Here is a 26,552-nt window from a genome sequence, read left to right as displayed (position 1 = left end):
CTGGTCCATTATCTCAAAGTGTACCAGACGAAAATATTCTTTTCGTTTAATCTATGACGACAAGGAAACAAACAAAATGTGGCATTGGCTGCTTGATTGACGGGTGGCTTTAATTTGTAAAAAGGTCGATATCTATGGCTATCACACAAGCGGTTTCAGGTCTCCGAGGACATCCCATTTTTGTTTGTGGACAATCAGCGACTAGGCTACTCCGTCTAGGCCGTCGCTCTCTACGCTGTCTTGCTGTGCTGTTTGTTTTTGTGATCTTCTTGTTTTGTTTTTTTCCAGAGTTCAACACCATGGCAGAAACTGATCAATCACAATCTAATGACAGCGTAGAGAAAGCGGAGGACGCTGTCGGTGAAAAGAGTCCCCCAAGTTCTGAGAGTTCTTCATCGGCAATGGATCTAGGAGCACTTAAACAAGATGCTAAGGCCGAAGCAGAAGGAAATCAAATCAATCGAACGAATATGATCAACACGCTCCTCATCTGCCTGCTCCAACTTTTGAATTTTATGGAACGATATTCTTTACCCGGTATGTTATTTTGATTCCATTACTAACCCAAAATGTTTGTGTAAATACGTGAACTTGAATCGTTGACAAGGAATCTTACCCGTCATTATTGACGAATTGGAATTGAGCAACTTGCAAGGCGGTTTACTCCAATCATCTTTTATCGTCAGCTACGTCGTGGTGGCTCCGCTTGTCGGCTACCTTGGCGATCGTTTTTCAAGAAAGTACGCTATTATTTAATCTTTATTATAATTCCGATTTCACCTTGATTATTTTATATATCCCTGTTTCGTGTAAAAAGGATTATCCTGATTGTAGGACTCTCGGTTTGGAGCTTGGTGTCATTGGCTGGTTCCTACATGACCACCTATTCCTCTCTATTGGCGTTGCGTTGCCTAGGAGGTAACATCACTAAATACTACGGATATGAATTGCACGATTTAATTAAATTTTTTTTCTTAAGGAATTGGAGAGGCAACATATTCGGCTATCGGTCCGGCAATGATTGCTGACATGTTCGTCGGTGATACCCGTTCTAACATGCTGGCCATGTTTTACTTCATGATGCTTGTTGGCGGGTAACAAAAACCACGTTTAATTGTGTAATGGATCAAATCACTTATTATGTTGTTTCTTTTCATTCGTAGAGGGTTAGGTTATATTACTGGATCGGGCGTAGCAGCAGCAACAGGCTCATGGAATTGGGGACTTCGTGTCACACCAATTCTATCCCTCATCTCCGTAATCCTTATTGTTATCTTCTTGAAAGAACCAGCAAGAGGCGAGAGTGAAGGTTCTCGTCTTGTCAGCACTTCGTGGAAAAAAGACATAATCTATCTCTTACACAAGTAAACTTCTTAATCGAAATTGAGAGGAAAACAAATTAAAATTTTTCATTTTCTTTAGCCGGAGCTTCATGTTTTCGACGACTGCATCGGTCGCCTTAGTATTTGTCATTGGGGCTATTGGTGTATGGGGTCCGCAATTCGTCGTGCTTAGTCGCAAAGTCATTTTAGATGATGAGCACACGTTTGAAGAGTAAGTCCATTGACAAACGCCATTTTCACTCTTGTCCGTTCTAAATCCATGTATTATACATGTGACACAGGATATCTTTGGTGTATGGAGTTATTAGCATCGTTTCTGGAATCACAGCTGTAGTATCTGGTGCTTTAATGGGCATCAAACTTCGTGCTCGTTATCCTGAAGCTGGTTAGTATTTTCATTATACTCATCTATCTTTCCTTGTGCCATACGTCGCTCCCACTCAAACTTCATTCAATTTGTTGATCACAGACGCTCTCATCTGCGGTATCGGGATGTTACTTTCTGTCCCCTTTTTCTACGGCTTCCTAGTGGCCGGTCTCGGACCCCTCTATTTGATTTATATTCTCTCATTTATCGCCCTGTGGTTCATCAATTTGAATTGGGCCTTGGTCGGAGATATTCTATTGGTACTCATCAAAATAGCTCCATAATTCGCTTGAAATTGTGACTCAAAATTTGATTTGCTTAATATCGCTTATAGTACGTGGTCGTGCCTACCAGGCGAGCGACCGCTGAGACGTTCCAGATCATGTCAGTTCACGTCTTTGGCGATGCCAGCAGTCCGTTCATCATCGGTCTGGTATGTACGCGTACACTGATCTCATGGAGTCATGTAGCTGATCATGTTTTTCTTACGTCAGATCTCGGATGCGTTTGAACCGCTCATCGAGTCTGATTCAGTGGACTACCGCAAGTATACATCACTACAATACGCCCTGCTCATAAATCCGTTCATTCAACTGTTGAGTGCCGCCCTCTTTCTGGTCGGATCGTGGTATCTTCTCGGCGACAGAGACAAAGCCAAACGTGCAGTTGCAGATGGCAATGCTATTGCACTTCCACGTGTTTCGAATTAAGCTCAAATACTATGCTGTTTTTCGAATTCATGCTGACGTACATAATAACTTTAATAGCGTCTTGCGATACGTTATCAACTCCAACCACGCCCCTGGAATCCTATCAACTGATCTTATGGGAAAAAACTAGGGTCCGTTTATTTTTCTCTCTGAGCCAGTAATGCTGTCTACTATTGTTCAAATCGAATAAAAGAAAACAAGATTCGTTTTTTTTATTTTGGTTTTCATTTGAGAACTGATCGTCTGTCCTTTTGTACCTGTGAACGTTTACTAAACTGATCTTGTTGCTTTTGTTTAATCGTGAGTGGTTATCGGTTTACCACCGTTTCCGAATCGAATGTTTTGTTTTGTCTCATCTCTAGACGGTTAAAGGCTTTTTCACGTCCGTAAAGATCGATCGCAATGGATGCCGGAACAGACAACCAGTTGGCGGAAACAACTTCCGATGGCAATAAAGAAAAACTCGAACTACCGGAGGATGAAACCGTTCAAGTGGAAAGCAAGAAACAATCTCGCTTGAAAGTAGCTACCGTTTGTATTCTTTGTTTTTTCAATCTCACCTACTACATGGATCGATTCGGCATCGCCGGTAAGCTGGATTACGTAAATCCTTTTTATTAAATGCTTTTTACTGAAATTTGTTTTCAATTTTCCAATGCCATATAGGTATCCTGACAGCAATCCAGTGCGATCTAGGAGCTACTGACTCACAAGCTGGCCTCTTACAAACAGCGTTTATCATTCCATACGTCATTTTTTCTCCTGTGGTTGGTTACCTAGGAGACCGATACTCACGAAGGCTCGTATTTTCTCTTATTTTTTCTTACACTATTCATTTTTCAAATTAGTATAGAATGCTAACAATGATATCGTTTTTCTAAATTCGTACAGGTTAATTTTGTTACTTGGAATCTTTTTCTGGTCTTGCGCCACATTGACGGCTAGTTTTATGCCAGAACTGTGGTCGTTTATCGTTGTCAGATCATTGACTGGCGTCGGGGAAGCCTGTTTTAGCTGTACGTTGTTCACTTGCAATAGTTTTTATTTTGGCATATTAATAATTTCATTTTGATTTCCTACATGAAACTGCCCAGCTTTGGCCCCGGCAATTATTAGCGATCTCTACGCAAGTAACGTCCGCTCGAAATACCTTGCTGTCTATTACTTCGCTATTCCAGTAGGAAGGTATAATTATCATTCAGTGTCTGTTTCTCTGTTTACCGATTCCACTTTGATTGCACGTGGATTTCAAATGTGGGCATTTCGTCACGTTATCTTTACCCAATATTTACTGTTTTTTACGGATTTAGTTTAAGAACGAAAGGGATTTTTTAAAAACATTCTTTATCTGCCCGACAGGATAAAATAACCCACAAAATTCCCACGGTTGACTTGCAAAGCCATTTTTTTCGTTTCACTTTGTAAACAAAAGTCAAATCCAATTCAAACACGTCTGAACATCGACTGACAATAATCCGTTATCGATGCGATGGTGCGATAGAGTCTATAAGTATTCGTCACGTGTCACAATTGACGCGCATCAGTTGTTGTTGTACTAAACGAACTTGAAAATTCCGTACTAAACAAAGTTTCATGATTTTCATGGCAGTGGATTGGGCTATATTATTTTTGCTGAAGTAGCCACCGCAGCCGACGATTGGCGGTGAGTCTAAACTCCATGGCCTCGTAAAAATTAATTGTGCTAATAAAGACATTTGTTTTCTTTAGATGGGGTTTGCGAGTGACGCCCGTTTTCGGGTTCATAACCGTTGTGTTGATCCTGCTGTTCCTCCAGGATCCACCCCGCGGCCAGAGCGAGGGTAGTAGGATGAAAACCACGTCATGGATGAATGACCTAAAATATTTCGCCACACAGTAACACAGACATAAACCATTGATATTTTGAAATTCAAATAACTAATTGTTACATACTTGTCTTTGTTTGTTTTTTAGTGGAAGTTACATCTGGATCAGCATCGCCTCGGTATGTAATAATCATTCAAAATTGTCGCGTGATTTCTACGACATAAGTTGGACATCTCTTTGACGCATAGACAGCTGTGGCTTTCATTGCTGGGGCGTTCGGAGCATGGGGACCTAAGTACATCACGTTAGGACTGGTGACGCAACAGGAGCAACAGTCGGAAGACATCAGTGATCTCCTCGGCAGGTATGAAAACCATAGTTAAAAATACAGTGATTAATTTAGCTTACTCTTTCCGTTTGATTTATACAGAGTGTCATTGGTCTTTGGGTTCATAACGGTCGTGACTGGCCTAATGGGCGTGATTTTCGGCTCTTTAATGGGAACGAAACTACGCGGCAAATATCCGGTAGCTCAGTTATTTACCGTTGCTTTTATTTAGCGGAATTCTTAAATCTTTTTGTTTTTCTGTAACGATCTGAAGACGATCGACCCGGAAATTTGTGGTTTTGGAGTTCTGGCTAGCGTACCACTAATTTTCGCCATGACAATCTTAGCCCGCGGTCCTGAAGCTCCCACTTACATTACCTTCTTCTTCGGCCAGTGGTTTCTCAACTTGAATTGGGCCCTTGCCACAGACATGCTTATGGTACGTGTGACCTAACCAACCAAACGCTTAGATACCTACTAATAATAATGGTTTAATTTTCCAACATGGCCTTTGTAGTACACTATTGTTCCTACGAGAAGATCATCTGCTAAAGCCATCCAGATTCTGTTGAATCACGTCCTTGGTGATGCTGGGAGCCCATACATTATTGGATTGGTTAGTTCATACTATTCTTTCCCTTTGAATCACCTGAAAAATGGAATGGCCCTATGACCATTGTCGTATTTCGATGTGTAGTTATCGGACGCGTTTAAACCCCTTGTGGACTCGGGCTACAGTACCAAGTACCTTGCGTCTCCCTCCTCATTTGTACGCAATGGAACGCTTCCAATTGAAGAGCAAGATTGTGACTTGTCACCCATTGATGTCACGACAGCCGAGCGGGACTTCACGGCCCTTCAATACGCCTTGTTTATTGCGTTATTCATTCAGGTAAAAATGGTCAATTCAGTTCCCTTTTTTTGTAGTTAAGTAAAGCAAGTTTTGGTTTAGGTCCTCGGTGCATTTGCGTTCATCGCCACTTCGTGGACGATCATCGATGACAAAGCGGAAGTCGATCGAGCTGCAGCCGTAAATCAAATTAAAAATGCAAATTCCATTCAGTCTGACTCAGTAAGCGATTCAATGAAACCAACAGTACTCCCTCCTGCCATTGTTATTAGCGAATACTTGTAACCATTTCATTTTGCTCACCGTCATTAAGCAAAATTCTTAAATAAATAATAACTATGCAGTGAATCCAAGAAATGAACTTATAGTACTTCGAAATTATTTCCAAAGGTTTTCTGTTATTGTAAATTTTACTGATTTTACTGAATTTCGATAAAGTTGGTGGTTCATTGATGAGTTACATAAAGTGGGGGTCTCTTTGTGCACGCGACAGGTTGTGATGGTATCAGCATGTCAACAAATTGTTCTATTTAAATCTTTTTGTATGCCTTCTATATCACAATAGACGACGAACGGTTAAGCTCCACCCAAAATCGAAAAAACTAATGACGCATATATCAATCTCAGTTTTCGTGATTTCTGGCTTAGTTTCTTTACCAGCTAAGAATCTAGAAACACTTGATTCAACAATTCACGCAGTTCCACAGATGAATTTGTCATGGATTCAACAAAAGTAAACGAACAAGTTCCTGTTGAGAATGAAAGCTATCAACCGCAGCCGGAAGAAATCCAAAAATCGTTCTTTGATTTCCATCAAAAAGCTGATGGCTGCCAACAGTCGCTGTCCTCATCATCCTCAACATCTTTGGTCGCAGGTGAAAATAAGCAGCCAAGGATCGAGCAACGATGGATCACTTTCGCTAAATAGATTCGATCCATTTTTCAATGTACAGGTGATTCATCCTTGGATTCTGCTAAGCAGATGCCAAGTAATGACGGTGGAACATCATTGATGTTTGGTTCGCTGAAAACACATGAAGAAGTTAAGAAAATGTCTTCGCGTCAATACGCAACCGTTATAATCCTTTGCTATGTCAACCTATTGAAGTACATTGACAGGTTTACTGTTGCAGGTAGGACTTCCTAAACTATTATCATAATTGTGGCCCTCTAATCGTATAGAAAAGCATTATTATCTCTTGTTTTATTAAGCACTGACTTTAAGGTTCAATTCTTTGGGATGGTTAACGTTCAGGTACTTTACCGGGATAATGTGTCAAAGGTGTTGCCATTCTCCTTGATTACGACTGCTTACGATCCTGCCTGAAAACATAATCAATACTCGTGATCCTCGTTTAATTTCTAGTATAAATCGTCTGTTTTTAAAGCTACACCGGGATTTGTAGAAAAAAAAATTGGAACTGGAATGCGATGAAATCTACGATGTTCCGACAAAATTTTAATGCTGGTTCCGAAAAAAAAAACATTTATTTTTCCTATAGTTGTGCAGTTTCTGAATAAAAGTAAGTGGTCTCAGACCAACTACTTTGGACCCGAATAACGCAAAAACTATTAGTCTCATTCAAAAATGAAGCCGATTTCGTGATCTCTGATGAATTTCGAGTAAGATTCATGTATTTTTAGCTATAATTAGATTTTTGCTAAAAATGAAAAAATGGGAAGGCTATCTCACTTTTGTAGAAAATCGCAAAAAAATGAAATCTCAAGGAACTTGATGAAACTCACTAGAAACAATCAGAATTAAACCTTGATTCCGAATATAGTATTAGTTTTCCTCTAGGTTGTGCAGTTTCTGAATAAATCGCAATTTAAGTGATATTTGTTTGTTTTTCGTCGCCAGCGCCATCTATTAGCTACAATATAGTTAAAGTCGGTTCGATGCTGGAAATATCAATTATACTAGGATCTAGACATGACATAGGAGTAAAATAATATTATATGCGTAATCAGAGTACAATTGTGCTTATCGTAGGCGAGTTGCATCGAATTTGTAATATTTGAATAATATTTCTGCTAACAGATGGCGTTGGCAACGAAAAACAAACTAAAATTACTTTGATTGCATTTTATTCAAAAACTATACAATTAAGCAGAAAACTAATACTATATTTGGAACCTGCGTTCATTTCTGACTGCTTTTGATGAGTTTCAGTAGATTCTAAGAGATTTCATTTTTTTCGGATTTCGAGAAAAATGGGAAGGCTATAGCCTTCTCACTTTTGTCGAAATTCGCAAAAAGATGAAATCTCAAGGAATTTGATGAAACTCACCAGAAACAATCAGAATCAAACGCTGATTCCGAATATAGTATTAGTTTTCCCCTTCGTCGTGAAGTTTCTAAATAAAACGCAATTAAAGTGATTTCGGTTTGTTTTTCGTCGCCAGCGCCATCTATTAGCAAAATTAAAATTAAAATCGGTTTCTGGGCTGGAAAAATCAATCAAAGTAGAATCTAGACTAAATCCCTATCGGGAAATTGAATAAAAGTGAAGGAAACTGGATTGTCTACATGATTAAAAAATAAATTGTTGGATTCCCATTAAAGGCTGCAAAACAATATTTACATTTTTTTTTCAGTACAGCCGGAATACTGATCGTCTACCTTTAAAACTTTATACCTTAACAAAAAAGCAATTTCAAGGTCAATATGCGTGCTCCTCGGTTAATTTTGAATATAAATCTTTTACTTTTAAAGTTACATTGAAGTTTCTAATAAAAAAGAAGGTTCACGGAAAAGTCGGGCTAATTTGGTCGGGCTTATTTTGTCAGGCTTATTTTATACGCCCGAAAAAAAATTAGGCTTATAAATTGATTTGGAATACGATGAAACCCAGTGTGTTCCAACAACATTTGAATGCTGGTTCCGAATAAAATATATATTTTTTTGTCTTAGTTATGAAGTGTTTGAATAAAAAGCAATCAAAGTGGTATTAGACTAACTATTTTAGACACAAATAACGCAAAAACTATTAGTCTCATGCAAAAATAAAGCCGATTTTCGTTATCTGTGTTAAATTTCGAGTAAGATTCATGTATTTTTAGCTGTAGTTAGATTTTTGCCAAAAATGAAAAAGTGAGAAGGCTATAGCCTTCCCACTTTTGTAGAAATCCGAAAAAAATGACATCTCTTATAATTAGATGAAACTCACCAGAAATAGTCAGAAATGAACGCCGATTCCAAATATAGCATTAGTTTTCTAATTAGCTGTGTAGTTTCTGAATAAAACGCAATCAAAGTGATTTCGCTTTTCATCACCAATGTCGTCTATTAACAGAAATATTGTAAAAATCTGTTTCGATGTTGAAAATATCAATCAAGCTAGGATCTAGACAGTATCTCTATTGCGAAATTCTATAAAGTGAAAGAAACCGGGTTGTCTACAGGGTTTTAAACAACTGTTGAATGTCCATTACAGGGTGTAAAAACAATATTTACATCTTTTTTTCAATACACATAGAATACTAATCCACTGATTTTAAGGCACAATTTCTTGGGTTAATATTCAGGTATTTTACCGGAGGTCCAATGCGCTTTCGGCATCAGCGATGCTCAAGGTGGCTTACTTTCAACTGCTTTCATTGCGTCCTACATGATTTGTTCACCCATATTCGGCTACCTGGGTGACAGATTCTCCCGCAGGTTTCGATCCTTTTGTTCACCTTCTATTGATTACTTTTATTAACCTCTATATTAAACAGGATCATCATGGGAGTCGGTATCACTTTTTGGGGGTTATCAAATTTGGCTGGCTCGTTTTCCGAAACTTACGGCCTCCTCTTAACGTCGAGAATTTTGGTAGGCATCGGTGAATCGATGTTCTCCACCGTGTCACCGACTATCATTTCCGATGTGTGCAAGGGCGATATCCGATCTAAGTTCCTTATCCTTTACTACATCGCAGTTCCTGTTGGAAGGTAGATCCAGTAGACTGAGTTAATTTCATTAAAGCATGTGATTGTAATGCTACTGCAAACATCTCGAATAATTAAAGTGGTCTAGGATTTATCGTTGGTGCATCGATGGCTAGTGCTTTTGGTTCGTGGCAATGGGGTCTTCGAGTCACACCTCTTTTGGGCTTCGTCGCAGTTCTGCTCATCGTTTTTGTTGTGCAAGAGCCACCCAGAGGAGAGGCCGAGGGATCCAGGTTATCGGCTACTTCATATTGGGACGACCTCAAATACCTGGCGAAGAAGTAAGCCTTGACATATTTGAGCATGAAAAATTAAAAAAAATAATCGAACTTTACAATGTTTCCCCACACTAGCAAAACCTACATATTTGCAACAGCTGGTGGGACTCTAACATCATTCGTCGCCGGAGCAATGGCCTGGTGGGGACCAAAATTCATTGCGCTAGGACAAGCAACAACGAAAGGCGAAGATGTTTCATATGCCAAGTACAGGAATAATGTTTTTTTTAATGCCATTAGTTGCCTACGAGTATTTCATTAAAGAGTGTCTGCAATCGTTGGCGCTGAGGCAGCGCTAGCTGGAATAATGGGGGTCGCCACAGGATCGCTGCTCGGCCAAAAGCTAAGGAAACGTTATCCAACGGCTGATCCTCAAGTTTGTGCTTGGAGCATGGTGATAGCTGCCCCGTTGTTCTATTGGGGTTGTTACGTTGCTGCCGGTCCTCCTATACCAACATACATAATCCTTTTCTTTGCCCAATGGCTCCTCAACGTCAACTGGTAGATGCTCATTTCATCAAATAAGTCATTTCACCTTCTCCGCCTTCTATATGTAATGATTTCCTATGCTTGCAACTTAGGGCTCCAGTCGGTGACATCCTTTTGGTATGCTTTAATCAATTACGAATTGTGCGATTAGGTTTCGATTAATTCATTTTTGATTTAAAGTATGTCGTTATCCCAACAAGACGTGCCACAGCTGAAGGATTCTTTATCCTCATTTCTCATGCTTTGGGTGATGCTGGATCTCCGTACATTACCGGCCTGGTATGTAATCATATGGATAGATACAGAACAACGTTCTTCAGAGAGAATATAAAATTAAATGGAAATAATAAAATAAAATCGTTCTACAGGTATCTGACAGCTTTAAAGCATCACTTACAGCTGCTGAAGAGTCAAAGATTATGCCGTACGATTTCTACGGCGGAGCGGTGATGTTGGACGAATCCTCCGCTAGCAATAACTGCTCCGGTTCCTCGTTCATCGATCCCGAAACGGTTGACATAGACTATCTGTCCTTGCAGTATGCATTTTTTATTGGGACTATCATCGCAGAACTTAGCGCAGTTTTCTTCTTTGCCAGCGCATGGTATTATTTACCTTTTACCAACGAAGCGAATCGTGCAAGTTAAACGTTTCCTATTCTATTTCAGGTATATCGTACAGGATAAAGCCTTAGTCGACAAGGCAGTGACAGGTAAACGATAAGCTCTAGGTCCTTTATGTTTGTTAGACAACGTTTAGCAGTGGTTGAATCGACTGACGCAATAAACGAACGTTTTGCTTGGACGACAATAAAATGTTCGTGAAAATGTTTAAGGGGAGCTCAAATGTTGTCGATTCATCCACGTAAAATTACGTGAAAAATCCAACTTAAACATTTCAATTTTAATCATACAGAACATAACGAAAGGAAACGACTAGAAATGATTGAACAGCAAACGACATCTACGACAGCTAAACCCGCAGGGCCTGAATTTGTCGATAGCATTCCCAGAAGATACTGATAAGCGAGATGTACTTGCATACAAGATGGAAAATTCTTAAAAGGAACAGGTTGTATGTATTAATTCAGGTGTATGGATTTGGGCTTTACAAAAAACAATGGCTTGATTAAATGGATTTGTATCAGCATATCCATGTGTGTCTGCTTTTAAGGTTATGTTTTTATAGCATATCACAACAGGGTACAGATAAGACGTAATCTAAACCTTTCAAGTCTCACCACACAAAAAATAAAATGGATAGATATAAATAAAAGTGTCCAACACCTTGGATTTAGTTGGTTCCCATCATCTGGGAATTCAACAGCCGCCTTTTTGTTTAGTTTTTTATCCCTGGAGAAGAGGACATTGCGGATTGCTAATGGATACGGACGTCAAAGAAACCGGAAGTCATCAGTCGGTTGTCGAGCAGATTCACACCGAGGATGAGAGACCGGAGGCCAAAATAGACGAGAAACCAGAACAGCAACTCGATCACAAACACGACAATGCTGATAACAAGTCTCTATCGTCGAAAAGATCAAATTCAATCGGTGTTGAAGAAAGCACACACGTGCCGACAGCAGAAAGCGATGCTGACATCAAACCATCCATTCAGGTAGATGAAGAAAAATCGTCTTCATTGTCAATTAAGGAAGATTCGATATCAATTGGCAAAGAAGAGAAGTTAACTGACAGCCATGCATCATCGGCGTCAATGACTTCGTCCGCGACATCCATTGAAGAGGTTAAACAAATGACTAAACGCCAGTACATGACCGTCATTATCCTGTGTTTTGTTAATCTGTTAAAGTACATGGATCGCTTCACTATCGCAGGTACGCTGTGTTTGTTTACATTATACGACACCCATTTTATCGTGAACGCAAGGTTGCAACGAACGCGATGGGACACTATATTACGATATTTAACCAGCGCAAATGGATTTACTATAAACAGTACCTGTTAAAGTGGCATTGTTATTCTTTTCTTGTAGGAATTTTGCCGGAGATTCAATGTTTTTTCGATATCAGTGACGCGCAAGGCGGTTTGCTCTCAACTGCTTTCGTGGTTTCCTACATGCTCTTCTCACCCATCGTTGGTTACCTGGGTGACAGGTTCTCTCGCAAGTACGAGAGTTGTAACGCATTAAAGTGAACATCAACATGAATTTATTCACAATTTTTCAAACAGGCTCATCATGGCAATTGGTATTACTTTCTGGGGAATATCCAATTTAGCTGGTTCGTTTTCAGAAAGTTACAGTCTCTTCTTGACGTCAAGAATTTTGGTCGGCATCGGCGAATCCATGTTTTCCACTGTTTCACCAACTATCATCTCCGATGTTTGCATTGGTGATACTCGGTCTAAGTTTCTTATCCTTTACTACTTTGCTATTCCCGTCGGAAGGTATACATTTAGCGAACAGTAGGTTCCAGTAAAGCCACCTCATTTAACGTTTGTTTGCCTTTTGAAAATTTCCGGGTGAAGTGGGCTAGGGTTTATCGTCGGTGCAGCAATGGCCAGCGCTTTTGGCTCGTGGCAGTGGGGCCTTCGAGTCACACCTTTTCTAGGTCTCATCGCCGTCTTGCTGATCATATTTATCGTCCAAGAGCCACCAAGAGGCGAAGCCGAGGGGTCCAAGTTATCTGCAACTTCTTATTGGGACGATTTGAAATACTTGGCTACAAAGTAAGATCAAACCAAAAAAACACATAAAAGAGAACTCTTGTTTCTGAAAAACAAAATTTACATCCTTTTTCCATTGATCAGTAAAAGTTACGTATTGTCAACGGCTGGATGCACGCTAACAACATACGTCTCCGGTGCGTTGGCGTGGTGGGGCCCTAAATTCATCACGTTAGGACAGGCTACAACATTAGGCGAAGATGTTTCTTATACCAGGTATATAGTACTGAAAAAAAGAGACGACAAAACACGAATGATCAATTACTAAACGTTAAATGAAAGGGTGTCACTCATAGTCGGGTTTGAAGCGGCTCTGGCTGGCGTTGTGGGTGTAGCATCAGGATCGCTGGTCGGACAGAAATTAAGGAAACGTTTTCCAACGGCCGATGCCCAAGTTTGCGCTTGGAGTATGGTCATCTGCGCTCCATTACTCTATTGGGGTTGCTACATTGCATCAGGTCCTCCTGTGCCAATGTACATCGTCCTCTTCTTCGGCCAGTGGTTCCTTAACGTTAATTGGTAAATAGTTTTGAATGTTGCATGAATATCTTTATCTTGTCTAACTCTCCTTTTGCAATCCTCTTGTTCAGGGCGCCCGTCGGTGACATCCTTCTGGTATTCTTTAAACTATTCAAATGATTAACTTCAATTAAATTTGAACTATTTTGTTTTGCCGTGATGTAGTACGTCGTTATTCCAACGAGACGTTCAACGGCCGAAGCTTTTTCCATCCTTGTATCCCACGCCCTGGGCGATGCCGGATCTCCTTACATCGTTGGACTGGTATAGAATCTTAGAATTAATCGCAAATCGAAAGATCTGACGGTATTCATTTAATCTTACAGGTATCAGACAGTTTCAAGAAGTCATTGACTGCTGCGGAAGAAACAAAGATGTCATCGTATGATTACTATGGTGGTACGATGATGCTGGACGAATCCTCCGCTAGCAACAACTGCTCCGGTTCTTCGTTCATCGACATGGAGACGGTCGACATCGAATTTCGAGCACTTCAGTATTCGCTGTTTATTACGACCATCCTTGCGGCGCTAAGTGCTTATTTCTTCTTCGCAAACGCTTGGTAAGTGTTATGTTTTATGCATCTTGTTCGGGAAATCGAAACCAATCGTTTTGGCTAGACTGAGACGAAACAAACAAACAAGAAAGAAGCCATGATTATTCCTAATTCTCATCCACTGTGTTGTTTATATTTCGAAAAAAATTAGGTTCATTGTCGAAGACAAGGCAGCCGCTGATAAAGCAGTGAAAGGTATGTATGGTCGAACTTGACCCTGTAGATTTGTTTGATCAATGGGAATTTTTCATTGTTTATTCTCTGAATATAGAAAACGACGAGATAAAACGACTGGAGAGGCTGGAAAAACAATAAAAACATATAGCAGAAGGGGTATTGATCGCATGCCAAATACAAATGAATTGTAATAAATTCTAAGCCAAGATTTGACTCTATGGTATTTCAATCCTGTTTCGGGCAAATCACCTTACGTCACATCTCCAAAACAATTGGGACGTTCAGCTAAGATTGTATGGTTGTGGGAAAAAAGGAAAAATAAAAACGCGGACACTCTGTAATGGCATGCTATTCGCGAATCTCACCCTTAAAAGTGCCAACTGGAACTCCCGGTAAGGGTGTGGCTGCTGCCACGGGAAAAGAACGAAGCCCAGCACCTTAGCACCCTTAAGCCTTCACACTATTAGAAAATACTATTCACACCATTATAAGCATACTGAGTAAGTCCAAGAGAAGATTTTTAAAATTCAAGACAACCTTAACATTTTTACTAGATGTATTTAAGGAAAATGTGAGCAGGTGGGGCTATACAGACGAGGTGTACAACTATCTTGAGGTCTATCTAAGTTCATAAAGACTGACAACACATCATGACAAACAGAATCATGTTAAACTTTCATTGCTTTTTTATGACAATTTTTAAGTTCACATACGAACAGCGTGAGCTACCAGCTGGTTGTTGGTGGGTAAAACCAGATACTCGATATTGAATGTCTCGTCCCACACATTGATCAGACTCAACTGAGGCAACTGGCTAACCTTTCCGTCTTTGATAATCACTTTCTTGATTCGCCAATCGTCAATCACGTCCTTCAACAGCTTTCCGCGTGACGGTTCGTCTGAGTTGTCCCGTAAAACCGGTTTCCAGCAGTCGAATGTTACAACATCGTTGACGGAATGTTCAGCCCCCAATACCATCCAGCCTAGGGGCCCGACCGTAAGCCCACTGCTTACCGCTCCGGCGAATCCGGCGCTGCTGCAAGTTACTGCGGCAGAAGAGGCTGAACCAAGAACTGCCCCGATGACGGCCGAACCATTTTCAGCAGTTCCGCTGATGGCACCGACAACCGCTCCCGCTCCAGCAGATCCAGCGACGGTGGCAGCTACACCACCTACTTCTGGCGAAGCAGAGATTGTAACGATTCCCGTAAGCGTTCCAGCCAGTGCTGGGGCTGCTGTCGCAGCACTGGCTCCGGTGACTGCGATCACTGTCGCTACGCCAAATGTCAAAACGGCCATATTTTTCACGGCTTGTTATTGAACAATCAATCTGAAATGAGGAAAATATGTTCAAGATCCACTGCGTTGGATTACACGGAATATTTTTTATTTATACTGATAATGAATCGAACTCACCTATTTGTGTATGGTCCCAGTTCCAGTTGAAAAATGGCACAAGTTCGAAAAACGAACCATCTTTAGAAAAGATGAAACTGCTCTGACCTTTGCTTTCTGTTTCTAAGGCCTTTAAAACCATATCTAACGGGAAAAAATTTGACCATTTGCGAAGACCACCAAACTTTATGAGAGATAGGTCAGTGACCAGAGGTAAGGTCATTATTTCTTTTTGGTCTCGGTAAACTTGCCCTCTTGATATTCCAAATTCTTGCCTCTATGCAGACTGATGGTGTCCCAGACAGGTAGACTTTGATGATTTATTTTTCATACAAAACGAATACGGTTGCTATACTGTCCGTGAAAGCCATAAAAATGTAGAACTATCCTTCTAGTATGACTTGCTTTTTTTTCGATCAGCTTGAACAAAACCGATAATGAAAATACATAAAATTTAATGTATCTCATTTTCTGTTAATGTTGATTTCGACGGTAATAGAATGCGTATACAAAATTAATCGTATTCAAATTTCTTTAACAAATGGACGACTGATTTTCCGTTGGCGTAGCGACAGGTTCAGTTGTTATAACATTGTCGATAGTGGCATTTTTGTCAGAGAGCAACAACTGATCAACAACAAGAGACAGATCAGATTGCGAATCGTTCTCTTCAGACGGGACGGGTTGGCGGAAGAAGGGCAATAACAGAACCATGCCTACAAATTCGTAGATAAAAAGGAATTTACAAGGAAGTGGTTCATGGTACAAAAGAACATACAATGAATAGTTGTGACACCTGTGTGTCACTAGAACCATGCTAACCTGTTCCGAGCCCTCCAACAATAGCGATCACCAATGTCACGACGAGTGCAGCGATCTGATACCCTGCCTGCAGCGCAGCTGTTCGTTCTACCCCGGGATCAATTCTAAGGTTATAGTACTCAATCTTTAGGAACTCGCTGGAACTGTTAAGTGGAGAACGGGCAGGGAATTGTCGGTATAAACTGTGGTGATATGCAAAACACAATTATCAGATACGTTCATGGAATTGTGTAGCATGCAACAACCTGAAACCGTAGTCCTCCTTGGTTGCCGTAGCTGATACAACTGCACCGATTAAACCCGCTAGTATGCCCGGCATTCCATGTAATGTGTTTACTTTCCTTTACATTGATTTGTTATGAAAACAAACAAGGAAAACGTTTTGAGTAAAAACTAATTGAAAAAAATGCGGTTTGCAAGGTTGCATAGAAATTAAAATTATGTTACCACGCATCGCGGATTCCCGACACACGATCGACGATGTGCTTCTTGAAGTGAGCACAAAATCATGTTCACTGTTTCAATAAATGTATAATCAGTTTCGTTTAATTTAATGTTCTACTTACGGCTGAAAAACGATCGATGAACACAGATCCTGCACCGGCTAAGCCCCCTATAATCATAGCTCCCCAAATGTTAATCATCATATCGGCGGATGTGCCAATCACAACTCCACCTACCAAGGTCGAATTTTGGAAAACATCCTGTGCGGAACATAACGCGAATCTTTAGATTTCACTAGAATCTAAATTTAGCTGTTTACTTGCCATGTTGAATTTTTGCCGACTGCTGTTTTCAGCGCACATGAAGCAGTTGGCAACGAGAGACGAAACGGCGAAGGCCGTCACGCAGCTGGCCGATAATGAATAGTACGTGTTGATGATGGCACGGAACTGTTCCGCATCACCTTTTGCAAGGCAAGCGTTGAAACTGGGCCACAAGATCCACAAGAACATCGTTCCTGTTCTTATCATCTATTTGCTTAATCTTGGGCATTTTTTATTCAATGATTATCAAGTGCAACGCATACCAATACTGGCCGAAAAGGTAGAGCGGATCGGGTCGTTTGCTTCCTTTTTTCGGCTGGATTGCCTATTGACGCAATAAGTCGTACGACGGTACAAAACGAAACTCACAGCCAAACCGAAATAGGCCCCAAATGCATGGATAAACATTGAGGATCCGATATCCGATGCCTGCCACAGATTTAATTCAATTCATAAAACAGATTGCTATCAAACGTTTGGAGGCTGAAACAGGACATTTCACGATGATGTAAAAGCTAGGCTCTAGTTTCAGTAGCCTACTTGTAGGACGTGTAATTTACCTGAAACACGACAGAACCGATCCACTTGTTGCTAGAAGAAAAGGCAATTTCTAGCAGAGCCATGAACATGAGCTGGAGTGGTGTGACGAATTCCGAGACCGCAGCGCACGAAATTAGCACTCCAGCGCATGCGAAATCCGCATTCAGTAAACTGCAAAAATGTGATAGAAATAATTTTATTCAATCTGTAATTAAATACAATAATGTGAAAGATATACCTTACCTATCGATGTCCAAGTAGATTTTTCCTTTGTCGGTGCGGAAGAATCCGTAGCAGAGAGTTCCCCATTGGAGACTGATCGCAACGACTAGGAAGTACAAAGTTATGGAGCGGCGATCTGAACTTTTCATCAGCAATAAAAGGTATCCAAAGCCGATAAACATCATCAAATGCACATCCTGAAACACTAAATAAAGATCCAATATTAAACAAGTTATTCATAGGATCATGGCGTGATCTGCACCCAAATGGAAGCCAGGCATTTGGCACGTGTATTGATAAGATTGGCAAACAGCCCACTCTTGCAGAATTTTTTAATTTTTTAGTAGCAGGATCGCAATTTACAAACATGCAAAAATAAATAAAACATACTGTAGTAGCTGTTGGGTAATGAATTTTTCCCGGATTTCTTTTCTTGAACTCCCAGATGTACACCGTGGTAGCTGTTACCCACATAAGCTCCGTTCGATTCATTTCCGTATTCGACAAATAAAGTAAATGCGCAACCCAGAGCTAATTGCACAAGAATAGCACACACCAGTAGTTTTTCGTTCTTCAATCTTTTTTTACAAGCCATCGACATTCCGGAAGATATTTTGGAAATGTTAAACGAACTGCCGAGAGCCTTACTCCGTACTGTATTTGATTTCGAAAGACTCTAGAGGAATTGCCAGCTTGTAAGAAGCAAATGAGGTTTCCCAGTTAGGTGCTTGTACTCTAGGTACGACATACTTGAATATTTGCCCTTTAACATTTAACACCGACTGGTACCTCATTTCCCCAAATGCTTTTCGTTGCACGAGTTGCTATCTAGGTTCTTGTTTGGCTGATGTCTTCGAAACACGATAAGTCGACTTATTGAACGTATAGTAGTGCAGGCTTTAACCCATGTTGTTATCGATACAACAGAAATCGTGGATTGTAGTATAGTTTCGGTCATAAGGTTTAGCGTAGTCATTGGAACGATACGTATCTATGTTTTACATTGCGCTTGTGGATTTCTTGGAACTAAACGAAAGGAATATTTTTCGTAATTAAGAGGCTAAATTGAGCCAAGAGCGTGCGTGCCTATGGCACGTAAGAAAAAGGAAGAGTTGGGGACAAACAATGCTATTCACGGTACGATTTTGGCTTGCCAACAATTCAGCAATATCCGGATCGCCGTCAGCAGACCAATGTGTCTAAGGTTTAACGATGACACACGCACGATTCATTCTAATCGATTCTGTCGTGAATTTTTGGTTGCACGCGCAAAAGTAGTAGCCACAAATTTACGTTGTTTTCCCTTGTTGATATAAAAAAGGCATCATTTCCATGTCTGATTGAAGGACGTTGGTTGGAATCCCGTAGCTTTTTAACCAAAATTAAGCAATCGAAATTGAGCTGTTATGAGTATGGCGTTATTATGCAGGTAAATTCCAAAATATTTTGGACTAAACAATACAACTGATGACCAAAACATTTTTGAGTTCCTAATCATAATTTTCCTGTTGAAACTAGGTTTTTAAGCCTTAATCCGTGACACCAAAACGTCCATTGATAACGGAGGCAAACGGATAACGACAGATAATTTTACGAGTCAAATGGTTTTCCCAAAAAATAATGGAAAAGCAACGTCTTACGCAAAATTACATTTCTTGTTTAAAACGCAAGGGAATAAGGTATTTTTTTTTTCGAAAATTGCCCCATACTAGTATCCCCTCATGTCTAATTTGTATGGCTTAATGAAGACCTTTTTTAGCATGTCAAAAAATTTAGAAATTGATTTGGAAAATGCATAACAATGGCCATTCAATGCAAAACGAAGCCATGTATTTCAGTAATGGGAAGCCATCGTTTTTTCCGCCTCTATTATGATCGACGACACGTGCGTGACGATTAAAATGCATCCGAGGGTTTGTTATGGTGGCCTTATTTATAATCACAAAAGATAAAACAAGATTGAACCAGGCTACGATATCCGCCCTACGCTGTCGTTTTGAAAGCTTAAACTTGCATAGCTAGCACATGATTAAGCTTTTTCTAATCTACGTAACGCAAATTAGTGTCTTAAATGCGGATAGAGACTAGTAAAATGAAAAATTTAGCGTGCACCCTCCGCTGTTCGATAGATGGCACGAATGGACGAATTGATGACGGCGACAAAAATCGTTTAAACTAAATGGCGCTCAAATAGTAAAATGCAATTGAAGCTCTTTCACTGGTCATGTGAGATCTCCCATTGGACTGGACTTTCTCTTCTACGCCCGGAGAAATTAAAGAAAGTTTACAAGTTCACTTTTTCTGTTAGTCGTCGGCTCAGTCACGAGACGGAGAGTTTGCGTCTTGTAGCCTTCACACTTTTTGTAGTAGGTAAGATAAAGTGAAGGTGTCTATTTCTTTAGTTTTCTGAATCTAAATAGCAACCACATGTTTCCTTTCTATAGAATGCATGCGAAACCACGTTGTGTAAATTTTCCCGTTTCACAATTGTTAGCACCACACTGTGCAATGCAGTTATTTTCCCAGATTAGATAGTAGTTATGGTCATTGACACATCGTACGATTTTATCATTTCCATTTTCCAGTATACCAGTTCCTATGAATCTTGTGTTATGCAAAATATTGCCAATTTTTGACAGTTGTCAAAAACAGACGTCGTCAGTACTACTCAAGTCAAATCCGTTCATAATAAAACAGCATTTTTTGTTTAGAATTATTATTATGCTTTGCCAAATTTTCAGGCAGTAGAAAATAATACAAATTCAACTATTAATACAATTTTAATATTTTGGTTTGTATTGACTAGGAAGGGTACAAGCAGCACGCCATTGGCTAGTGTATCGTACGACATCCGAAAACCGTTGTATAGCCCCGCCCATTTCACCGATAGAAAAACAGTCTGCTTCTCTTCCATTCAGGTACTTTGCTGATTCTCAAAAGCCGGTAGAATCAGTGACAGCTAGTTCATATCACGACGCGTATCGCAGTCCATTTCACCATCATTTTTCCCCACCTTATTAGAACGACAAATAGATAAAGACTATGGATTCAACTGGAATTCGTGCGAATATGTCTGCTCAACAGTTGATCGATCATGAAGTGTGCGAACGTTCATTAAGAAACTCCAATAGGCAAGATGGAAAAGTGTCGACAGACTCGAGTGGATCAAGTTCACTATCCAGCTCAAACTTGAAAATCAATACGAAGGAATCACCATGTGTAAGTGTTTCTTCAGCAATCAGCTCCTCAGGAGAAACCAGAACTGAGCCCCAGCTCACAAAACGACAGATCATCACCGTCAGCATCCTCTGCTTTGTCAATCTAATCAATTACATGGACAGATATACAATAGCAGGTACATCCTTTATCTTTACCTTAACATGTGCTTTGAAAAATTTAAAACAATGTGTTGTGAAGTAGGAATATTACCAGGAAGACCATCATACTAGAAAAAATAGTTTTCGACTTATCCTTCCCTTCATTTTTATTCCTATTTTATCTGCAAGTAGTTAGCAAGCATTCAGTCCACTTGAAGGTTCTCTATTCAAGCCAACTAATTGCATCATCTTCATTTTCGTGTGTACTCGCTATGAGTGACGTGGGCATGTAGGAGTGGCTTGTGAAAAAATTTCCATCACCCCATACGTTGGCCTTAAAATTTCACGTGAGGGTTTTGATGACGTCAGGTGGCGTGGTCGTGGCCCCTTCTCTTATTGGTTGCCAGCTGACGTGAGCCGACCCGGCTATTCCAAGAGCCGAATGATGACGCAAAAAAATAAATAGCGTTTGTTATTGATTACAGTTTACAGTTAGCATTCGATTGAACCGGCTTGCATCATTGACTAATTCACACCTTCATTCAGCAATTCAGCATAAAGTTATCATTTCGCTCCAGTTTTTAAAGTGACCCGCCCACATTTCTGGCATGTATTCAATAACACGATGAAAAATAGCCACGTTGCAGGCCTAAAGAAAAACATGATTTGGAAAGTCGCCTAGTCGGTAGTATCTAAAATTATTTTCTAGAACAGGATGACATTTACATGCGTGAAGGTTATATTACTAGTCCGGTAACCATTGTATAGAAATGCGATGCCACGTAAACAGTTTTGACTATCTAATTTTCATCTTTAACGTTTGTTTTATTTTGTTTGAATAGGAATTTTGACCCAGATACAATGTGATTTGAACATCGGAGATACTGAGGGGGGACTCCTGCAGACAGCTTTTGTCGCCATATACATGATATGCGCCCCTGTGTTCGGCTATCTGGGTGATCGATACTCACGACGGTATTTTGAATTATTTATTTATTTCCGGATTGTATCGCTAACATTGTATTTTATTCAGGCTCATCATGGCAGGCGGGATTTTCATTTGGAGCCTGACAACGCTACTTGGCTCTTATATGACAACCTTCTGGGGGTTCTTGGTGATGAGGGCTCTTGTAGGTGTTGGTGAAGCATCATACTCGACTATTGCACCAACAATCATTTCCGACTTGTTCGTCGGCGATACTCGCTCCAAGTTCCTCGCCCTTTTCTATTTTGCCATTCCTGTGGGAAGGTAATGATTAATATATATCCTGGTGATGTGTCATGAGTGCTGTGCCTAATTGCAGTATTTCCTGTTCAAAACATTACATCCAATAGCGGACTGGGCTACATTGTCGGCTCGGAAGCGGCGAGGATAATGGGTTCGTGGCATTGGGGACTTCGAGTCACGCCCGTTTTCGGTGCTATTGCCGTGCTACTGATTTTGTTGGTCGTACAAGATCCTCCTCGCGGCGAATCGGAAGGCGCCCATCTATCAGCCACGAGTTGGTGGGACGACATTAAGTCCCTGGGCAAAAAGTCAGTTAACAGTTATTTTTAATTGCGGCCTCGTGTAAGCCATGTCGCCTAACCAGTGGTTTTTTAAAAATAATTTTGCCACAACAGCAAAAGCTTTGTCATGTCCACTGCAGCTTGCACAGCGGTAGCGTTCGTCGCTGGAGCCCTGGCGTGGTGGGGTCCCAAGTTTATCGCATTGGGCTTGGCCACTCAACAAGGTCATCAGGATGTTTCGCTGGATGAGTACGTCAATTTCCGTTTCAATTCAGGCGATATAATCAAATGACAAAGCGCTTCATTGAATTTTCCGCATTATGGCCTAAACAAACGAAAAAAACTACGGAATTTCGATCATTAGCGTTGCACTTATCTTTGGCGGTGAAACAGTCATGGCCGGAGTTTTGGGTGTCACAGCTGGATCGTTCCTAAGTCAGAAACTTCGTCGGGTCTATCCGACTGCTGATCCGAATGTTTGCGGAGCAGGTCTAATACTTAGCGTACCTTTCATGGTGGCCACCCTGATTTTGGCAGACAGTCAACCGGTCATGACATTTACCTTCATGTTCCTTGGCCAGTTGTTTTTAAACTTGAACTGGTCTCTCCTTACTGATATTACGATGGTAAAATTCCAAAATCACGTCCGGTCACGTTTCGAACACCTTGTCACGCTTGTGCCTTTGATATTGTGATAGTCAGTGTCACGTGCTTTAGCTGTCAGTTCACGTCAACATATCAATGTATGTTTTGTTTGTATTTTTATCTTCGTACTCTGTAGTGTCTCGTACATTTTCGGCTTGATTGCCATGATTGCCGGTCTGTTGGGCGTACCCCTGGGCTCATTCCTGGGTCAAAAGTTGCGTGTTCGTTACCAACGTGCCGACCCCATCGTGTGCGGTATGGGTATGCTGTTTTCAACTCCCCTAATGTTAGCCGCGCTGTTTATCGCTGGATGGAACACGACCACCTGCTTTGTGGTTGTCTTCTTTGGCCAAGTCCTGCTCAATTTGAACTGGGCGATTGTTGCTGATATCCTTCTGGTATGCGGTGCCTTACCTCATTTCTTTCAGTTGTTGGCTGTGTGCCATGTTTGTCTCTTATTTTTATTGTTTTTTTCTCTACATTTTAATTGCTTTTTATTACCAGTACACAGTGATCCCTACACGACGGTCGACCGCCGAAGCGTTCCAAATTCTGTTTTCTCATGCATTAGGCGATGCCGGCTCTCCGTACCTGATTGGCCAGGTAAAAGCGAACACATTTAATTAGTTTTCCAAATGCGTTCGATAATTCTTAATTATTTTTTGTTTTGAAATTGTCAACAGATCTCAGAGATTCTTAAGAAAACGTTTGCAACTCCAGCCACGACATTTGTCAATGAATTACTCCTAAACACGACTGCATTGGGGGCCGTGAGTACCTCTACCAGTTTACCTGAAACGGACATAAGCGCAAACTGTTCCAGTTCAGGAACATCTTCAATAGATCTCACCACTGTGGAAGGCGATTTCAAAGCTCTCCAGTGGGCCATGTCAATTACGATAGTTGTCGAAGTTCTAGGCGCTCTCTTCTTCTTCGCAACAGCATGGTACAGTTCCAGTTAAGAAATTTCAAAATTTCCTTAATAACAAGGGCATCTTGTCTATTACAGGTATATCGTCGAGGATAAAGCTAAAGTAGATCGAGCGATTGCAGGTCAGTCTCATTTTTAAAAGGGTTGCTTGTCGATTTTCTTGTATATTGATTAAACATTTAGAATGCATGAAAACGGGAAAACGGCTGCAATTAATATTTATTTCTGTTGGTGGCTTTTGTGTTTTTATGTCTATGTGGCAACTTCTGCTTTCTATCGGTTCTTTCTTCCATCTGGATTTGTCTGTCCGGTCTGCATGTTTTTAATCAACGCTCATCATAAAAATAAAAACAGACGGCCCGCGCGGTTTCCGAGCCGTAAGTATGAAGGAGTTGCCCGCGTCCTTGATGTGGAACGGCCTTCCTACTGATATGATGACGGCTAAAAAAATAGGTCAGTCGGGCCAACTATTTATCGGGCCGTTTAGACAGATGAGAATGAATCCTTATCGATATTTTATTTTAATGTTTTTGAAAACCTATCACGCTGCTTCTTTTGTCGGTTTTTTTATGAATTTTCAATCAAGCTGATCTTTGTTCTTAGCTGTAATGTCTTGGATCGATTCCTGTTAAGAATTTTGGCTTCGCTTCAAGTATTCTGCTGATTTGACGGGATTTTTTTTTTAATTCGGTGTTTCGTGATAGGCTTGCAAAAAAAAAAGGGATGACAAGGCGATCTTTTTTCTTTAAGTCTTGCCATCCAGTTCTTATACCCAGTGAATTCGATGTGTCAGCCTTGATTGGTGGTTGCCAAATTACGCCATTTCGTGAATGCATTCCCTTTCTTTTTATTTTGTTATTTCTAAAATCCCACCAGCATATCACTTTTGACTTGCCCATTTGTGTTTTTTCTTAGTCATGTCCTCGCATTACCTTTTCGTTATTGACTTAAGAACTGGTGTGCGGTTTATCTTTTTATCTGTGCGACGGTCCATTGCGTGGCTTTATCTGTCGATAGCAGCCAACGTTTTGACGTGCCGGGGAATCCGATGAGTCAACGAAACTATTCTTTTTCTTTCTTTCTGGTAATCTATTTAGGTTTCGGATTCGATGATGAAACAAGACAATTGTCACCGTCAAGGATCCGTTTGCCCCATGGCAACTCGACACCTGAAGAAGAGCAACCAATCACCATGAAAGGATCACCTTCCGACTACTTGTCGGCTATTTAATAACACAAAAACAACAAAAACAAAACAAAAACAAATGGATAACGCAAGAAACAAGTTCCTGACTAAACATGATAAGAGTTGTTGCGTTTTGTTTGTTAATTTTATGATGGACAAATCCAACCCCCCTTATTCTAGTCTTTCGTTCTCCGTGTTAAGGCCCATCCAAATCAGGGCCTCCCTAATTATCCGTCTGTGTGCCCAGCTTTAAAGAATGGCTTCAGACTTAATTTATAATTGTTGCCAGCCGAGGTGCTCAAAAAACAAAACATCACAGTTGAAAACAATTCTCGCTCGCGTCGACTTCAATTACTTGTTTCTTTTCCTCTTCAATGTGTAATGCTAGCTATGTCTCCATCACTCTGGGCGTGCTTTTTTTTTTTTTTTTTTTTTTTTTTTTTTTTAAAGATAACCCCCCTGATCTAATTTTCCCCTCCCTATGACTATATGTTGAATAGTTGTACATTTTCTCTGGCTTCAGAGAACGTATTGTATTGATTCTGGGTCATATCGTCATGTTGGTCGACAAGACGAGCGACCGTTTATGTCATATTGTTCCTGCATATTCTTCCACATTGGATATCATTGAATAGATCGATGTTGATTATATCATGTGCTTCTTAATTTTGAGTGTAACTAACAAACACGTCTTGGGAAACTTGCACGGCTAACATTAATGGGATTCCCCTGCAACGCCCTTATATTCATTCTCGAGAATTATTTGACTAATTTTTTTTTTATGTTTATTTTTATGGCTTCTAGGTCTCGATCAAGCTGCCCAAGATGTCGAACAGCAAACATCAGTGCCCGTTCCGGGTATGTCCGGAACTCCTAATGAGACTACTGTTTCAAGGGCCGCATCATCGTCATATAGAAATGCGGAACTAGAAGGTTGCGCCTATGTCAATCCGACGATGGAGGAATGACGCAGCTACTCGCAACGCGTTTTATGTAAATAGAATTTTCCTAATTTCTGACGCAATTAACCAGATCATACTCCCTTAAATCTCATTCGTGAATTACAGCATCTATGTTGGGTTTTATCTGACAAACAATCGTGACAAACAGCCTTAACTTTATTTTTTTATAGATGTAATTACGCATTTCGGATAGTTAATAAAGGTTTTTCAAAT

The 26,552-nt window shown here is 40.4% G+C and overlaps 7 protein-coding genes and 1 long non-coding RNA gene across 10 annotated transcripts; 6 read left to right on the top strand and 2 right to left on the bottom strand.

Annotated features, from left to right (window-relative positions):
• The first annotated feature begins 27 nt into the window (after positions 1-27).
• On the top strand, positions 28-2,621 carry LOC130693712 (protein spinster homolog 1-like). The gene is made up of 10 exons (XM_057516903.2): positions 28-537; positions 608-740; positions 818-918; positions 980-1,094; positions 1,164-1,364; positions 1,423-1,554; positions 1,625-1,728; positions 1,813-1,970; positions 2,045-2,143; positions 2,205-2,621. Exons 1-10 carry the CDS (start codon positions 135-137, stop codon positions 2,418-2,420), a joined length of 1,662 nt encoding a protein of 553 aa, XP_057372886.1. The 5' UTR covers positions 28-134; the 3' UTR covers positions 2,421-2,621.
• Positions 2,622-2,753: 132 nt separating this feature from the next.
• On the top strand, positions 2,754-5,769 carry LOC130693713 (protein spinster-like). Its single transcript, XM_057516904.2, has 13 exons — positions 2,754-3,009; positions 3,087-3,219; positions 3,312-3,436; positions 3,515-3,605; positions 4,030-4,083; positions 4,149-4,295; positions 4,374-4,404; positions 4,475-4,590; positions 4,657-4,753; positions 4,829-4,993; positions 5,072-5,170; positions 5,252-5,446; positions 5,507-5,769. Exons 1-13 carry the CDS (start codon positions 2,823-2,825, stop codon positions 5,687-5,689), a joined length of 1,623 nt encoding a protein of 540 aa, XP_057372887.1. The 5' UTR covers positions 2,754-2,822; the 3' UTR covers positions 5,690-5,769.
• A 304-nt stretch (positions 5,770-6,073) lies between these two features.
• On the top strand, positions 6,074-11,141 carry LOC130693191 (protein spinster homolog 3-like). The gene is made up of 12 exons (XM_057516313.2): positions 6,074-6,279; positions 6,358-6,537; positions 8,933-9,065; positions 9,125-9,340; positions 9,418-9,618; positions 9,691-9,822; positions 9,880-10,116; positions 10,197-10,221; positions 10,285-10,383; positions 10,473-10,708; positions 10,773-10,816; positions 11,020-11,141. The coding sequence occupies exons 1-12, from the start codon at positions 6,123-6,125 to the stop codon at positions 11,124-11,126; spliced, it is 1,767 nt and encodes a 588-aa protein (XP_057372296.1). The 5' UTR covers positions 6,074-6,122; the 3' UTR covers positions 11,127-11,141.
• Positions 11,142-11,389: 248 nt separating this feature from the next.
• Positions 11,390-14,256, top strand: LOC130693478 (protein spinster-like). The gene is made up of 11 exons (XM_057516626.2): positions 11,390-11,941; positions 12,100-12,232; positions 12,297-12,512; positions 12,594-12,794; positions 12,876-13,007; positions 13,074-13,310; positions 13,382-13,406; positions 13,476-13,574; positions 13,637-13,872; positions 14,018-14,061; positions 14,138-14,256. Exons 1-11 carry the CDS (start codon positions 11,485-11,487, stop codon positions 14,179-14,181), a joined length of 1,824 nt encoding a protein of 607 aa, XP_057372609.1. The 5' UTR covers positions 11,390-11,484; the 3' UTR covers positions 14,182-14,256.
• A 492-nt stretch (positions 14,257-14,748) lies between these two features.
• LOC130693192 (uncharacterized) lies at positions 14,749-15,661 on the bottom strand. The gene is made up of 2 exons (XM_057516314.1): positions 15,460-15,661; positions 14,749-15,353 (listed from the first exon to the last, which is right to left on the bottom strand). Exons 1-2 carry the CDS (start codon positions 15,659-15,661, stop codon positions 14,749-14,751), a joined length of 807 nt encoding a protein of 268 aa, XP_057372297.1.
• Positions 15,662-15,970: 309 nt separating this feature from the next.
• On the bottom strand, positions 15,971-18,450 carry LOC130693483 (ammonium transporter Rh type A-like). The gene is made up of 10 exons (XM_057516632.2): positions 18,180-18,450; positions 17,811-17,994; positions 17,588-17,738; positions 17,291-17,456; positions 17,028-17,221; positions 16,827-16,964; positions 16,708-16,748; positions 16,506-16,601; positions 16,261-16,442; positions 15,971-16,154 (listed from the first exon to the last, which is right to left on the bottom strand). The coding sequence occupies exons 1-10, from the start codon at positions 18,388-18,390 to the stop codon at positions 15,973-15,975; spliced, it is 1,545 nt and encodes a 514-aa protein (XP_057372615.2). The 5' UTR covers positions 18,391-18,450; the 3' UTR covers positions 15,971-15,972.
• Positions 17,674-18,071, top strand: LOC130693492 (uncharacterized). The gene is made up of 3 exons (XR_009001703.2): positions 17,674-17,774; positions 17,862-17,950; positions 18,022-18,071. It is a non-coding gene; the product is annotated as an uncharacterized LOC130693492 (long non-coding RNA).
• A 1,563-nt stretch (positions 18,451-20,013) lies between the features above and the next one.
• On the top strand, positions 20,014-26,552 carry LOC130693487 (protein spinster-like). Of its 3 annotated transcripts, XM_057516638.2 has the most exons (12): positions 20,014-20,159; positions 20,596-21,144; positions 21,949-22,081; positions 22,140-22,355; positions 22,442-22,642; positions 22,730-22,864; positions 23,397-23,658; positions 23,765-23,863; positions 23,944-24,206; positions 24,270-24,313; positions 24,546-24,644; positions 26,182-26,552. In XM_057516638.2, exons 2-12 carry the CDS (start codon positions 20,832-20,834, stop codon positions 26,343-26,345), a joined length of 1,929 nt encoding a protein of 642 aa, XP_057372621.1. In that variant the 5' UTR covers positions 20,014-20,159; positions 20,596-20,831; the 3' UTR covers positions 26,346-26,552. The 3 variants fall into 3 exon arrangements, with proteins under 3 accessions (XP_057372621.1, XP_059350809.1, XP_059350810.1); XM_059494826.1 differs by lacking the exons at positions 20,014-20,159; positions 24,546-24,644 and having other exon boundaries at positions 20,619-21,144; XM_059494827.1 differs by lacking the exons at positions 20,014-20,159; positions 24,546-24,644; positions 26,182-26,552 and adding an exon at positions 25,289-26,028 and having other exon boundaries at positions 20,626-21,144.

This window comes from Daphnia carinata, chromosome 3 (assembly GCF_022539665.2).
Source record: "Daphnia carinata strain CSIRO-1 chromosome 3, CSIRO_AGI_Dcar_HiC_V3, whole genome shotgun sequence".
NCBI lineage: Eukaryota > Metazoa > Arthropoda > Branchiopoda > Diplostraca > Daphniidae > Daphnia > Daphnia carinata.
Note: the sequence above shows the minus strand (reverse complement) of the source record. Positions and strands in the feature narration are given on the sequence as shown.

Bases quoted from the DNA above. Each gene is read 5' to 3' on its own strand.
- LOC130693712 (XM_057516903.2), top strand. From the start codon at position 135: ATGGCTATCACACAAGCGGTTTCAGGTCTCCGAGGACATCCCATTTTT. The intron at 538-607 runs GTATGTTATTTT...ATCGTTGACAAG, and splicing joins GGAACGATATTCTTTACCCG to GAATCTTACCCGTCATTATT. The intron at 1,729-1,812 runs GTTAGTATTTTC...TGTTGATCACAG, and splicing joins TGCTCGTTATCCTGAAGCTG to ACGCTCTCATCTGCGGTATC.
- LOC130693713 (XM_057516904.2), top strand. From the start codon at position 2,823: ATGGATGCCGGAACAGACAACCAGTTGGCGGAAACAACTTCCGATGGC. The intron at 4,084-4,148 runs GTGAGTCTAAAC...TGTTTTCTTTAG, and splicing joins ACCGCAGCCGACGATTGGCG to ATGGGGTTTGCGAGTGACGC. The intron at 4,754-4,828 runs GTAGCTCAGTTA...AACGATCTGAAG, and splicing joins AACTACGCGGCAAATATCCG to ACGATCGACCCGGAAATTTG.
- LOC130693191 (XM_057516313.2), top strand. From the start codon at position 6,123: ATGGATTCAACAAAAGTAAACGAACAAGTTCCTGTTGAGAATGAAAGC. The intron at 10,222-10,284 runs GTATGCTTTAAT...TTTGATTTAAAG, and splicing joins CAGTCGGTGACATCCTTTTG to TATGTCGTTATCCCAACAAG. The intron at 10,709-10,772 runs GTATTATTTACC...ATTCTATTTCAG, and splicing joins TTCTTCTTTGCCAGCGCATG to GTATATCGTACAGGATAAAG.
- LOC130693478 (XM_057516626.2), top strand. From the start codon at position 11,485: ATGGATACGGACGTCAAAGAAACCGGAAGTCATCAGTCGGTTGTCGAG. The intron at 12,513-12,593 runs GTATACATTTAG...TTCCGGGTGAAG, and splicing joins TTTGCTATTCCCGTCGGAAG to TGGGCTAGGGTTTATCGTCG. The intron at 12,795-12,875 runs GTAAGATCAAAC...TCCATTGATCAG, and splicing joins TTGAAATACTTGGCTACAAA to TAAAAGTTACGTATTGTCAA.
- LOC130693192 (XM_057516314.1), bottom strand. From the start codon at position 15,661: ATGACCTTACCTCTGGTCACTGACCTATCTCTCATAAAGTTTGGTGGT. The intron at 15,354-15,459 runs GTGAGTTCGATT...TTCAATAACAAG, and splicing joins CTGGGACCATACACAAATAG to CCGTGAAAAATATGGCCGTT.
- LOC130693483 (XM_057516632.2), bottom strand. From the start codon at position 18,390: ATGTCGATGGCTTGTAAAAAAAGATTGAAGAACGAAAAACTACTGGTG. The intron at 17,222-17,290 runs GTATGCGTTGCA...TGATAAGAACAG, and splicing joins TACCTTTTCGGCCAGTATTG to GAACGATGTTCTTGTGGATC. The intron at 16,749-16,826 runs GTAAGTAGAACA...GCTCACTTCAAG, and splicing joins TCATCGATCGTTTTTCAGCC to AAGCACATCGTCGATCGTGT.
- LOC130693487 (XM_057516638.2), top strand. From the start codon at position 20,832: ATGGATTCAACTGGAATTCGTGCGAATATGTCTGCTCAACAGTTGATC. The intron at 21,145-21,948 runs GTACATCCTTTA...TTGTTTGAATAG, and splicing joins GGACAGATATACAATAGCAG to GAATTTTGACCCAGATACAA. The intron at 22,356-22,441 runs GTAATGATTAAT...TACATCCAATAG, and splicing joins TTTGCCATTCCTGTGGGAAG to CGGACTGGGCTACATTGTCG.